We start from the raw sequence: 14218 nt of genomic DNA on the forward strand, positions 1-14218 counted from the left end.
GTACGAGGATGTTTAAATTCAATCTCCAATAAAGATGCCCAATTTTGTGATGCTCCGCGAGCGTCTGGATGCTCCAACGAGATGGTTTGGGAAGAAGAGCATAGCGAACAGCTGGGACCAAGATGCCATTATTAGACCAGCATCAGCTTCAAGTAGTTTGTACGATTAAGTGTCAGTGCAGTGCAGTTTAAAGTAGGATGTGCTGGATGCAGACACGAAAGCTCTCCAATTAATGAGCGACTGCATTTTAATTGCTGTATGAGTGTGTTCTCACCAAACGCTGCCCAATCTATGTCAATGGGAAATTCTTTAAATCTGGAAATTCAAAAGATTCGGCGGATCAAAAAAGAAACAAGAAGCAAAGCAGATTAATTTCTCAACAACCTATCAATAGAATGAAAAAAAAACCCACGAATTTGCATCACGAGTTCTGGCGCAATATGGATTTTGTATTCGCGTCTATAATGCGTCCAGCGTTTACTTTATTGCAGCATGTACCACAGCATTATGCGTTATAAACACACCGAAATTGTAAGTAGTAACAGTAATAGTAGTAGTAGTAGTAGTAGTAGTAGTGGTTGCACCAGCAATAATACACAAACAAACACATTCAAAAGTGGGGGAAACAAGGTACATCTAATTCCTAGTACGTGGCAATGTTAGCAAACTTTGTTCCGTAACATTAATTAATGCATACTCCTGGGTGTTGGTCCGCTAAGACGTCCCCTTGCTGCTAAATGCACGAAGCATTCGATGCTCGCACACGCACGCCTGCTGCATGTGTTGCCGTATTTATTAAGCGATGTGATCGTTGCCAAATCCGGCCTTACGCGTGTGTGTGTGTGTGTCGCTACGTGACTTCGGTGTAGCTTGTTGTGAGTAGCATCCGGTTCGAAGGACCAAAAAGCGCCACCAAAGTCCACTCAATCTACAAATGGCGCAATTATGGCGAAGCGTGCACATTGTTAGCCCGACGGCTCGCGTCCTTTGCCGCGTTACGCTTGGGAAGGGAGATTAAACACGAGGAAGAAGACGAAGAAGAAGAAGAAGAAGAAGAAAAGGAAGGAGTGGGAAGGAAAAACAAACACAACTACTACGCTCACGGCTACGGGGCAGGGCCATAAATTTGTGAGGCGATAATTTTTGTGTGTAGTAAGGTGTTTTCGAACGAGCGTCATCAGCCGCGCACGGGAAGCGAAATGCAAAATCGATAGTGTGTCAATGGATGGGCATGGGCACGCACAGTAGCTGTGGGACGACATTAGGCAAAAAGGGCTAGGTGGAAACCGCATTGCTTTCGCCCAATCAAAGTGCAAAACAAACAAATTATCGCTAATTAACGATGCTAAGCGGCTTGCCGGGGTTGGTAAGCTGGACCACGCAAAGCAGCTTGGATGGCAGCTTGGAAACAGGGCGGCGCAGCGAGTTGCGGGCAGGGCAAAATGGGGGAGGGGGGGGGGGGGAATAAGTCAGTGGAGCACAGTGTCAGGCAAATCGAACGCAAACCCGGATAGCAACGCAGCGGTTGGCAGCGAAACAGCGCTGTGGCGAATCTTCTGTAAAAGGTGGAGAAAAACCCCTCTCCTTGCCTAGATCCAGCCGCCCAGATTGCGGCCCGTGCTCTTGGACTTGCCGCGGTTCGAGGGCGACGCCATCGGGCCGCCGGTGTCCTCCGACGGGCCGGAGGGGGTTGGGCTGAGCGTGAGCCGCTCCGGCGCCTTGGACGAGGGCGTCGCCGGCTTGGGGCGGACCGATTCGGTTGACTTGGTGGAACCGGTGGGCGACAGCGTGTCCTGACAGCGGGCAGGCACTTCCGGTGATTTGGTACCCGACGGTGGTGGTGGTGAGGGTGACTCAATCTCCGGCACGGGATGACGTTCCGGGCTGTTGGGCGGAATCGGCGACACCGGCCGCTCGGGGATCGGTTCCGGCGGTGGTGGCGGGCTGGCACAGCACGGCGTGTCCTCGCGCTCCTCGTTCGGGTCCTCGATGATGGGCGAACGGACGCGCACCTTCGGCCGGGGCTCCGCCCGTACCCCCTCCGGCGGTTCCACCTCCGGCGAGGGTTCGGCGGGATGCGGCTCCTCCACCGTGACCGTGGCCGATTCAGCCGGCTCGGCGGCCTCCTGCTCGTCCGGGTCCGGTGGCTGCTCCCCACTCGCCTCGAGGTCCTGCCAAACGGAACAGCAACGAAGTTTGTTAGGGAAATTAAAGTAACATCAAACTTTTCTGAAAGACCCACTAAGGTTATGCCGCTTTCCAACAGTTGGTGACGTGTGTGTTACCTTCAAGGCATAACTGATTTGCTTTGAGAATTAATGTTTCGAACGCAGATGGTAGTTGTCTGTAAGTCACCCTTTTTTCTTTTCCTAGATGTGGGCCGGTCTGGTGGTACAGTCGTCAACTCGTACGACGTAACAACATGCCCGTCATGGGTTCAAGTCCCGAATAGACCGTGTCCCCATACGTAGGACTGACTATCCTGCTATGGTAACAATAAGTCACTGAAAGCCAAGCTCATTTCATAAGTGGGTACTGGCAGGCCTTGACCGACAGCGGTTGTTGTGCCAAAGAAGAAGAAGAAGATGTATTTCTATTTTATAAGCAGTGGTCTCTCTTATAGCAGTGATTTTCTTGTAATTCTCAAAGCTCATTAATTAGCATTTGCGTCTCTTTTTTCATAATTTTTGAGTCAAGCGTTTATAATCAATTCTCTGGATAGAATGTGAATGTTTTGATGCACAAGGAAAAACATCTCTTTAAAAACAGGTCACGGCATTTTTGGAAGTGTATACCAGCGGACTTAGCAGACTTGATTGGAGCATTCAAAATTGACTTGAATTGTATTATTGTATTATTTCCTATAGTGATTATGAGTATTGTGTTGACGAATTTTTGCATAAATTGTTAGAAAATAAAGAGATTGACTTACTGACAACAAATGTCTGCAATATGTAGTGCTAACGAGTAGTGTGACATTCATTAAGGAATAAATCCCAACGGATAAATATGTAGGCCTATTCTATTCTTGCATTTGAGAAGTCTCGACATTGAGTCGAATACTGCTAAGGAAATCAGGTCTAGGATGCAACTAAACTATTCCGCTTTCAATAGCGGCTCAGAGGTTTCTATCGAAATGTGTCAAGTAAGCGAGTTATACACATGAAAGCGTGTTCGTTTGATTCGAGAGTCGATTCTAGCCAGTCATTCTCGATCAAAAACCGATCGATGTTTTGGCAGTCGTGAAGTATAATATTCCAGTTTCACGTTATGAAAAATTTAGTTCTGATATGTGTTAAAATCAAGTAACGCAAATCATTTAACGCCATTCAAATCAAATTCGATTAACCAAAAGATGGTTTCTTTTGATTGATTGTCAGGAATTTCCATATGTTTTTGGCATACATTCATATTCTGCTTACGTATTTTAAATGCATCGCCGAGAGTTGATCTAGCGATTTGACATCTGCTACGATTTCGGATGCCCGTCTCGATGCATTTTCCCTAACAGACTTCCGTAACAATAAACATATTTTAAGAAGCAATCGAGACAAGTTTCTCGACTCGAATCAAGACTAAGAATAGAAGAATCCCCTAGTGATTTTCAATACAGTTGAACTATTTGTCACTATCACTGTTTCATGTAAATGTCCAAAAAGGTATGAAAGGCTTAATAAGAGCATTAATAAATGTCCAATAAGGGTTAAATAGACGCTTATTCGAAACGATAGGTTATTTATCCATTTAAAAATTCAGCCTTTCGGTTCTTATGGTGTTTAAATCGTCTTAGAGGCTGTTTTTTTTTAACTGAAAGGCATTTCCAGAAATCCCTTTTCAAGATGCCTTTTATGCAACCCGATTAATGAGCAGATTAATACATTCAAGCAGTGATTAGCGGTATAAGAGAACGTTACACCCAGTCAAATTAGTCTCTGTTCATTTGTTGTATCATTATCGCCTCTTTTTTTTTCATAGTTATCGGCGTGAAATTGTGGAGGAACCACAAAAAAGCGTAGAAGAATTTTTAAATTTAATTAGAATAGATGTCTGTCAGTAGAAGTATTCAATTACTCCTCACTTGCAGCGGCAAGTTATTGAAGATTTTTTTTTTGAATTTCGAAAATGCCACTGTGACACTGCTGTTTGACATCTGCCACCAGTTTTGCAATCAGTCTTGCAGGCAGCAGAACGCCACGACGACAAACGCAACCCTGCAACAACCCACGCCCCCGGGCCACTTACGCTGATCTTGTCCTTCATGTCGACCAGGTTCTTGAGCGAGCTGCGCTTCCACGTCTGGCGGCGCTCGTTCTCGAAGGTCGAGGTCGAGGTTTCGCTCGCGCCGGCCGCCTCGGCCGCGGCCGTGGCCGCCGCCACATCCGCCGCGTCCTTCTTCATCTTGGTCGTCATGAACTTGACGTAGGCGACGCGCGTCACCGGCGTCACCTCGGACAGCTTCGGGTTGTACTCGACCAGATGGTCCGTGTCCATCTCGAGCCCCTTGTTCGAGTTGTCCAGTATCTGCTTCCGCAGGCTCTGCCGGCTGCGGCGCATGATCGCCTCGGTCGAGTTGCCGATCGGGTCGCGCGCGACCGTGCTGCGGCGCACCAGCGCATTCCAGTCCTCCGGCTTCCTGCAGGGGAGTGAGAAAGGCGAGAGATGAAACCGAAGATCGGCTTGCTGGAAGGAGTGCACCCCGGAAGCAGTAGTACGTACTTCTTCTTCGTGCTCGACTTGTTGCCGATTGCCTTCGCGATGGTGCTGAACACGTCCGCCGGCTTCTCGCTCGGCGTCGCGAACGTGTCCTGCAGGATGCCCTCAACGAACCCGATCTGGAAGTCCTTCAGTATGCGCCGCTCCATCACGCGCCCCTTCTTGCCGGCAACTGCGGGGGAAAGTGTTTTACATTTACAATAAATTCCCCCCCATTTGGACAAAAAGGAGGAGTCCTCCTTCGTCTCCAATCAGACACTTACTTGCGTTCTCGTTCGGCTTCAGGTTCGGCGTGCGCATACCGTTCTGGTGCAGTATGTCAATCAGCTCGTACCGCAGCGTGCTAATGTCCTGCCGGATCTCCATCACGTCGTCCTCGGTGATGCCGAAGTCGTCCCGCTTGCGCTGCTCCGCCGTCACGTAGCGCCGGACGAGCAGCTTCATGACGTTCTCGTGGCGCCGCTGGGCTTTCTCCCGGTTGCGTTTCTGCATGCAAAACAAAAGAAGAAAAAAACAAGTCAAAATAAAGGGAAAGAGCATCTCCGGGCTAACGCAGCGGATAGCTGTAGCCGGCAGCCAGTTGGGAAAAGTAAGCATAATCTGGTCATGCTGGGTACGGGTAAGGGTTTTTGGGATGATACGTGAAACCCCGTAGCCCCCGGGGCACGGACGGCAAAGTGTGTAAAATTAAATTCAATCCTATCCCCCCCCCCCCCCCCCCCATGCACTTACAATAATGCTCGTCGTGGAGCGCTTGTCGTTCGAGCATTTGCATAGGTTGGTGAAGTTTTTGATCGAGGGGAAGAGATTGAACGGTGGCGGCAGCGTATCGCCATCCTCGAAGTAGCTCATCCACAGCCGCGACCGGGCAAACTTCCACTCCGTATCGGACCGTTCCTGGGAGGGCAACAAAACAACACAAAAAAAGGACAAAATATTGAATCAAAATCGAATCAAAAGCCCTCCCACGGGCAAGACCTATTTTTAAAACATTACCGAAATAATCTGGTAGGAGTTGCTCATCATGGCAATCAGCATATTCAGCAGCACGATGATGTTGATCACGCTGTACGAGCCGAACATTAGCAGCGCCCAGAAGCGCGTGAAGCTCTTGATGCCGCTCAGCTCGAACGCCATCAGGTCGACCAGCCCGAACGAGGCCCAGAACAGCGACTGGGACGTTTCGAACAGGTTCGCGAACCGGCGCCAGATCGCGCATGCCTTCTCGTTGTTGTCGAAGTCGGGCAGCCCGCTCGGCAGGTGGTAGCACTTGTTCTTCTCCAGCACCGCGTAGTACCAGAGCAGCTGGTTCAGGCCGCACCCGAACGCGAACAGCACCAGCGTGTAGATGAAGAAGAACTTGATGATGTCGATGATCATGCGGCCGAGCGACACCTGCAGCGGCCCGAGGTGCGGATTGATCGAGAAGATGTGCACCAGCTTGAGGAAGGAGAAGATCATGCCGGCGGCGAACGCGCCCTCGGACAGCAGCATCGGATCGAACGGGTCCCACTGTTCGCGCGGGTACCAGGGATTGAGGCCCGCCTTGGCGTCGCGCTGGAAGAAGACAAACGGGAGGTATTGGAGCATTCAGCAATGCAGGCTGGTGGAGTGGCACACCCTAGACCTACCCAAACGGTGTACCAGGAGGTGAAGCGCAGGCTCATCCACACGATGTAGAACGTGTTGGAGATGAAGTCGACAATGTTCCAGAGGTCCGAGACGTACTCCATCAGCCCATCGTTCCAGAGCGACTTCATCTCGTGCCATATCAAACCTGGCGGAAGAAAGCACAGTGCGTGGTTGAGTGGTGGTGACCTACCTCAGCTGCTACCCCCGTGCCCCGTCCGCTTACTTATGATGTACAGTATCACCAGACACTCGAACATCCCGGGCAGCGAGCCGCGCTCCTTTCGCTTCCACTCCGCCAGTATGTCCTGGGCCCAGTCCGGCCCGAACCACTCGATCGCGAGGTACTCGACGCGCTGTGACGCACCGCCAAGCAGCACTGCAGGCAATAAAAAGTCATGATAAAAGCGGGGCAACAAAAACACGACCCCTTCGTGCGAAACTTACTTAGAAAGAACGCGTAGCTAGCCGAATGGACGATAAACTTGACGAACGGTTTCTTCATGAACAGACCCATCTCGGAGTTGGGCGCTATCATGTAGATCATGCTGTAGACAGGAAACATTGTGCCCAGCTTCGCGACCTGCATGATCTGGCCGAGGATAGATTTGCGCCGGAAGCCCGGCAGCCCCTCGTACCAGATCGCCGCCAGTAGCTGCTGCACGTTCGGATGTGCGACGAACTGTGGCGGATTTTTTTTGGAAAAGGAAAGAAATGAGTTACAGTACGCTCAGCACTGTGCTCGGGCTTGGTTCGTACCATCTTTTGCTTGTGGTTGAGGGCGAGCTTCAGCCGCTCGAGCGTTTGCCGCTCGCCCGGTTCCCAGTTGTCGACCGCGCCCGGGCTAAAGTTGAGCATGATCTCCAGCTCGTTGGAGGTGCGTGCGTGGTCGAGCAGGGCCGTCGCGAACTCCTGCACCGCAAGCCGCATTTGCTGTGCAAGAGAGAGAGAAAGAAAAAAAGGTAAGAATGGCGCTGCGGTAGGGCTTGGTATGAGTTAGTGATGGGATAACCACTCATTAGCAAGAGTTGACTCAAGCTTGATGAGTTAGAATGGTGAGTTAAATCTCTCTTCATGAGGTAGCCATCACAAAGATGTCATCTCCACATGCCGATTTAACTCTCGCATGAGCTGCTAAACTCTTGATTGATTAAAATCGCAGTGAGTGACTTGCTCTTCGGCACGGGAAGTTAATTCACGAATGCGTTGAAAACAAGTATTCGTGACGATATACAGGGTTTTCCAATTGAGTTTAGACTAGCAGCATACTTTTTTCTGAATAGTCGCAATAGATTCTTGACTAGCATCCTCTATTTTTGATTACGAGCAATGGATTATTGACTAGGAGCAATTGATTTCAGCATGCCGGTTGCTGGCGCAGAGTGACCAGACTGTTTTTAGAGGTTATCAGTAGGAACTCTAAAGCAAATACGGTATTTTTCTGTAGAAAACAACTTTTTTGTTCACTCATAAAACTCATTGAATTCCAATTTTATGGTTGAATGATTTTGGGTTAGAAAATTTGAGTTTTAGTGTGCTCAATTGTAAACCGATATTCGATCGAAATTCGATAGAACTACATATGGTCACTCTGAAAAACTTGCTCAATCCAGCTTATGGTTAGGTTATGCCTGTCGGTCCACTACTGCATATTTCAATTCAGCCGTGAAGTGCTTTTTTGTTACATTGTGCATTCATAAAATCCAAACAATAGCACCAAAAACCTATCAGATAAAATATCTCTTATTTTGTGGATGATATATAGCAGTAAAACAAATGTTTTAAACTAGTGGACGGATGAAATTAAATAGTATCCACAGACTATTATACAAGTCGATCTGCCACACTGGTAGTGTTATAAATGCGACGCTCTTAGACTGTTATGCAGGGACCTGCTGAAATCAGTTGCTCCAACTCATTCCGAGTCACAATGCACATCACTGCGTGCGCGTGATGCGAAACTTACCGTGTACTCGGCGCGGAACTCCGTCTCCATGCGGCTGAGGCGCCGCAGCTCCCACGACAGATGGAACGCGGTCGAGATGGGATCCTTCGAGCTGAGCGCTATCAGCGAGCTGGACGAGAGCGCCTTGTACGCGTTGATGCGCGACTGCGAGTGGCGGAGCGAGTCCTGCTCGCTCGAGGTAACACACTCGTCGCAGCCGCACCTGCCGGAGAGAGTTGAAGTTGAATAGCGTTACAGCACTGCTGCCAAATCTCACAACGCGCGAGCAGTGCGAGTGCGTGGGCAATAATTAATTGCAGCCGCAGGTTTGCAACGCGCGCAAAAGTGGGCCTTCAATTCCCAGAAATCATACCGCATGATACCGGACGCAGTAAATCATGCACCACCTACACCTGCACGAGTGGACAATTTACCTCCGCCGCAGCACCAAAAGCAAAAAGACAAAAACCTACCGAACGTCATGCGGCATGGGCAGGGTGGCACCGCGGTCGAGCAGAATTTTGAGTATCTCGTAGTTGTTTTTGTGTGCCGCCAGTATCAGCGGCGTAATGTCGGCGGTAAAGGACGACGAGGACCGGTCGACCGCCTCCCAGCTCTGCCGATCCGCGGGGACAGCAAGTGGAAATGTGGAAAGAAACGGAGTGTTAGCGATGCGAAACGCACGGCTTAGTGCTGGTCGTGCCGAGTGCTTACGTAGGGTTCGCCCGGTACATGGTTTTCCTCCTCCCACAGCAGCAGCGTCTCGACCGCCTCCACGTACTCCTCCTTGATGGCGTGCAGCAGTGCATCCTGAGGGCGAACGGACCGAAACCCGGGCAAGCATTAGCAACCAGGACAGGTTCGCTCAAAACCCCTTTGCCAAGCCCTTCATGCGGCACACGACGTGCCGAGATTATCGGTGCGGGAGATTACTCCATCCGCCTGGCCAGGCGCACCTTACCAACCTACCTACCTTGACTTTGATACCTTCGCGTAGCAGCAGATTGATCAGCTCGATGTTCTCGTTTTCGATGGCCGCTATCAGGGCGGAGCGGTTGAGCGGGTCCACACAGTTGATGTCGAACTCTTCCGGGTGTTCCTTGTTTTCCTGGATGATTCTGTTCGGGCGGTTGCGGCATAGGGGAATGCAAGGCAAAGGGAGGAAAAGAGTGAGGGTGGGAGGGGAATTACTTAATCTTCTTGAAGCACATTGAACTATTGCTATTATTTCAGTGCCTGTTTTTTTGCTAGCTTCTTTAAATAACCAACAAAGACATTGAAGAACTGTTGGGCCATGATGGGAGCCTTCCCTTACCCTTAACCTTAACCTATTTTAAGCGAGCTAGAAGGGGATGGAAGTCCCGAAGGTCTCCATATGGTTATCGTGTGTCTAATTCCGGTCCCGCCATTAATGTGGCACACGGACACCACGAGGCTTTACGTAACTGGGGAAGTTTTGAAGAGAGCCGCAGCAACGACGGAAACTTGTACGGGCTCCATCGTGTGGAGCAGAGGGAGTTGGGGTTCCTTTTTTTTTTTGTATTTTGAGAGTGAGTTGAACGTGAGTTCTTAACGATTAGACGCTTTAAAGCTGACAAGCAGCACTAAATATAATTAGCGCGACGATACGGCGTGGACCGGCTTGGTTAGAATATGACACCTCGCGGGGCGGAAGTTTGAAGTGCGTTAGGTCCTCTATGGAGAAAGAGCGTGTATCTGGTGTTTGGAGATTGATTTGCTAGGCGCTGTGCAAAGCCTGTGCATAGCAGCAGTTTGTCGAGACAGTTGAGAGTGCAAGCGGCAATCGATCGCTCGGGGCATTTATGGGAGTGCTGGAAGGTTTGATTGGAAGCGGCTGCTGTTGATGGTAAAGTGTTCAAGCGTCCTTGCTCCGGGCCTTTCCAGAGGCTATCCATGGACTGGAGCACACACACTCACACACACTAACACTGCACCCGAAAGTGGATTAGCCGGGCCCGGCCATCGCCGCCAACCAGCGCAATCGGGGGTCAACCATTACCTTCTTACGGTTGCGCAATCGCCCCGTTCCGCGGTGAGCAGGAAGCGCTTCTCCGTCTTGGTCAGCACGATGTCCTGGATGTCGAGGTCAAACTCGGACGCGGCGCTCTTCATCGACCGGAGCGTGGAGGGATGATCGTCCACCGGCTCGGTGGTGCCGTCCTCGAGCGACACCGCCGAGTTGACGAGGTTCTCCCGCGACTCGGTCGCCTTCTTCATCGTGCGATTGTTGTGACGGCCCCTCCCCACACTCACACACACACACACACACCGACACCTGCACACAGACACGCGCACACGGTAGAGGTTTAAGTAACGTGCCCGCACCCGAGAGGTCCCAACAGCAACACTAGCAGGCACTTCACATTCACATCCTCGGGACCATCCGTCCCGCACCGAGCCGACGGTTAGACTGACGCGTGGGGCACCCGTGCGGGTACTCGCTCCGACGATGGTCCTGTCTGCGTGTGTGGCGCCCAAAAATGGCGAGATCGAGCGGGCCCCTCGTGCGCACACCGATCGGCAGCGGTTTCGAATTTGGATTCGCTTCCTTTAATTTAATTAAACGCAAACGCAGCGGTGTGCGTGTGCGGGGCACTTTGTTTGATTCGATTTCGATTCGCCCGTGGAACAACCTGGACCTGGATCGATCGACCGAAAAGCGAACAAGCCAGCAATTAAAACAAAAAGCACTGGAAGAAACACACACACACACACACACGCCCCTACAGCCGTTGCCCCCGTTCCACCCCTTACTGCAACGGGGCACCGGGGACCGGACTGTCCTGCTGGTCCTACTGCTCCGAAAGCCGTCCTCTGCAGTAGCCTCAGCAGTAGCAGCAGCACCTTGCGCACCGGTCAAGACGTTACACGAAAGTAGCCAACGCGCGCCCGGTTGCGACCGTCGCGTCCTCAGCGGGCCTCGGGCGTTTAATTAAATTAGCAAAATTATGTCAATATTGATGATGTAACACTAGGCCGCACATACCGAGGGCTGCCGCTTCACTGCGTATTCTCCCTGCCTGCCCTGGCCGTCTACGCACACTCCGCACAGGCTTCCGGGCTGGCTGGGCGTGTTCTCAAGACCTTTTTTTTTTTGCTCAAAGGGAGGGACATTTCAGAGGACAAAACTGTTTGAAGGGTCCTCGAAGCGAGCCCCTGTGCCCTGAAGTTGCCCGGCTCGATCTCGGCTGCACGGTCACGTGTTGTTGAACGCCTTTTAGTACGTGTGTGTGTGTGTGTGTGTGTGTGTGTGGTGTTTTTTGAATAAACTTAATTACAGGTCTTTTGGAGCTAAAGACGACGAGCGCGTCCTGTCGCGTCTTGTGGCGACCGGTGTCAGTTCCGATCAAAATCCACCACCCGATCCGATGCGACCGATGTACCGATAAAAAGGCAAGAGAGAGCAAGGGCAATAAAATAATCCAATAGTAGCCAGCTTTGCACACCTATTGGATTGGATGTGTATCGCTCGGCCGGTATCGCTCGCAGGTACGTACAGTGGTGGCTGAAGAAGACGCTGGAGTTTTCGCCGAGCAACCGAGCTTTTGCGACTGGTCGAGTGGAATTGAAAGCCTAAAGCGGGACTTTGCTGTACCACCGCCCGAAGCGATTATACTGGCCGCCGAGGACAGGCAAGGCTGCACAGGGTGACGCCTTTGGCGAGGATAGGCTGCAGGATTAAGACCTGCCGGTGTGGGGCACTGGTGGGTCTGTTGGTTTGGTAGAGCTTCCATTTTCTCTATTATTATTTTTTTTCGTTTTTGAGACCACCCAACTGCAACCGTCATGGTATGCTGGTGGGAACGGAGCAAAAAGGTAGGCCTTTGACTGTGGTGTAAAACGTGCGCTGCACCACATGATCTAACTATCTAGCTAGACCAGATCGATGAAGCTAGAGCGCAAGGTGCACCCTGCACAGTACGGCACACGATTTCAGGGCTAACTTCTGCGTCACATTGCACGGATTAGGCCAGTGCAACTTATGCAACAAAATGATATTCATCTTCCTTGGACTGGGACTTTTGTTGTGTGCTCGGTAATGCAATCAAGCGGCTCATCACTCAGGTTCTAACCATTCCGCATTCTACATCACCATACTGTCATTAACGTCTAGTTATATCTAGGTAGATTCTTGGCAGATTGGAGCAAACAGAACTCCTAGGCAGAATGGTGCTCGTTTTGAAATATACTTCATGGAGAATAACCACCTAAGCGCATATACCTGTAGATGCTCTGAATAGGACATACGGCTGCTCAACGAGGTTGGAAGATGCAAAATGAAAGCCAATATTTTTACAGCTGATGCGATTTGTAACCGCATAACTAGCTCTACATTCATCCATTCATTGCTCCACAAATATCCCTTTTAAAGGGGTTTCAGATGATATTATTGACATGTTCATCGAGTTGTTGATTCGTTCGGGCAAACATAACCTGAAGCGGCTTCAACGGTACTCGTACTAGGCCGTCAGGTGGGTCTTAGCAAGCCTCCACACGATGTGGCCTAGCTCCCTATAGTATTTTTCCACTGAGTCAATTTTGACTTTCCATCTGACTGGCAGACCATAGTAAACAAATTTCTTTCCCTTCGTAAATGTCCATATTTTATGTTTTCAATAAATAATTTAGGTAACAATGTGCTCGATTTAATTTTTTCCAACGTTGTAAAAATGGCCGAAAAGGCATCCAGCACATTGAATGGAACACATCTAAACAATCAATGCATGCTGCAATGAAACGGTGAATGCCTTTTCATCTAACTGTCAAAAAAATCCCACGGGTTTTGCCCGAATGTTCTAGATGCTTCGATCGATATTGAATAAGCCACAAGCCAAGATCCTAATGTACTTGAAAACAATCCATTCTTATGAAGATTTTGGAGCCGATTCTGGAGTGGATTCCGATTCTGGAGCCGATTCGGAAGCCGATTCCGATTCCAGAGCCGATTCCGATTCCAGAGCCGATCCCGGACCTACTATGCGGAATCGATTCCACAAAAATTTGGAGTAGGTCGGAATCGATTCTGACCAAAAGTTAACTTTTTTCATCACCAGATCGGACGAAATAAAAAATAATTCCGTCTTACCGTGCAACCTGACATCCCGCCAAGAGACGACGCGCCGTGAAGCGTGAAGCCAAATTCGATGACATTCTGTTCTGTAAATACTGTTGAGAGATAGATGCCAGTCGGAAAATCGGAATTCGGCATGCTCATTTCCGATTTGCTCCCGACTAGATTTTTTCTGTCGACGTCGATAGAGCGAATTGAATTTCCTGATGATGATGTACAAAAACAACAACAATGAGAAACAACAAATGATTCTTTCGGATAAAGCCAAGAAAATCAATAAATTAAATAATAAATGTGATAGATGACAGAACAATTCTCTTGCCTTATCACATTTGGCGAAAAGCCATGAGAGTGACAAAATGCTGACAATTTTTTTTAATACGTGAGCTTTTGTCACTTTTTTTTAGCCTTTGTCCAAATTTTATAACCTGTAGCAACCAGGAAATAAAGTTGACAAAAAGTGACAAAATTTCACGTTCGCATAAAAAGCGTAAACAAACAGCTATTTGGCGCAGTTGTGACCCATTGCTATGATAATAGTGCTACAATGCATGCTTCTATTTGATTTATGTACCTATTTAGTACTTCTTAAACAAAATATCGATGATATTCAGATGTTTGAGCTTTTTGTCGTTCTTGCGTATATTTTGGTGCGGCCACGATAAAAGCTCTTTTTTGCTGTTGCCAAGCAATTTTGACAAAGTTGAAATTTTTTTTCAACATTTTGTCACCTCCGTGGCCACGCGCTAACACGTACAAGAGGTATTTTTGTGTCAAAGTCTTAGTTTGATGCCTATCGAGAAATGACAGTATTTTGCTCTGTATAACAAGGCCTTTAA

At 49.4% G+C, this 14218-nt stretch overlaps 1 protein-coding gene across 1 annotated transcript; it reads right to left on the bottom strand.

The window, feature by feature from the left end:
- Positions 1-422: 422 nt before the first annotated feature.
- Positions 423-11172, bottom strand: LOC121594417 (transient receptor potential protein). The gene is made up of 15 exons (XM_041917640.1): positions 10308-11172; positions 9261-9405; positions 9002-9097; positions 8761-8903; positions 8309-8510; positions 7102-7275; positions 6790-7024; positions 6569-6721; positions 6345-6490; positions 5710-6270; positions 5446-5610; positions 4977-5199; positions 4717-4885; positions 4243-4633; positions 423-2171 (listed from the first exon to the last, which is right to left on the bottom strand). The coding sequence occupies exons 1-15, from the start codon at positions 10523-10525 to the stop codon at positions 1590-1592; spliced, it is 3603 nt and encodes a 1200-aa protein (XP_041773574.1). The 5' UTR covers positions 10526-11172; the 3' UTR covers positions 423-1589.
- Positions 11173-14218: the final 3046 nt, after the last annotated feature.

Source organism: Anopheles merus, chromosome X, assembly GCF_017562075.2.
Source record: "Anopheles merus strain MAF chromosome X, AmerM5.1, whole genome shotgun sequence".
In the NCBI taxonomy this organism is placed as follows: domain Eukaryota; kingdom Metazoa; phylum Arthropoda; class Insecta; order Diptera; family Culicidae; genus Anopheles; species Anopheles merus.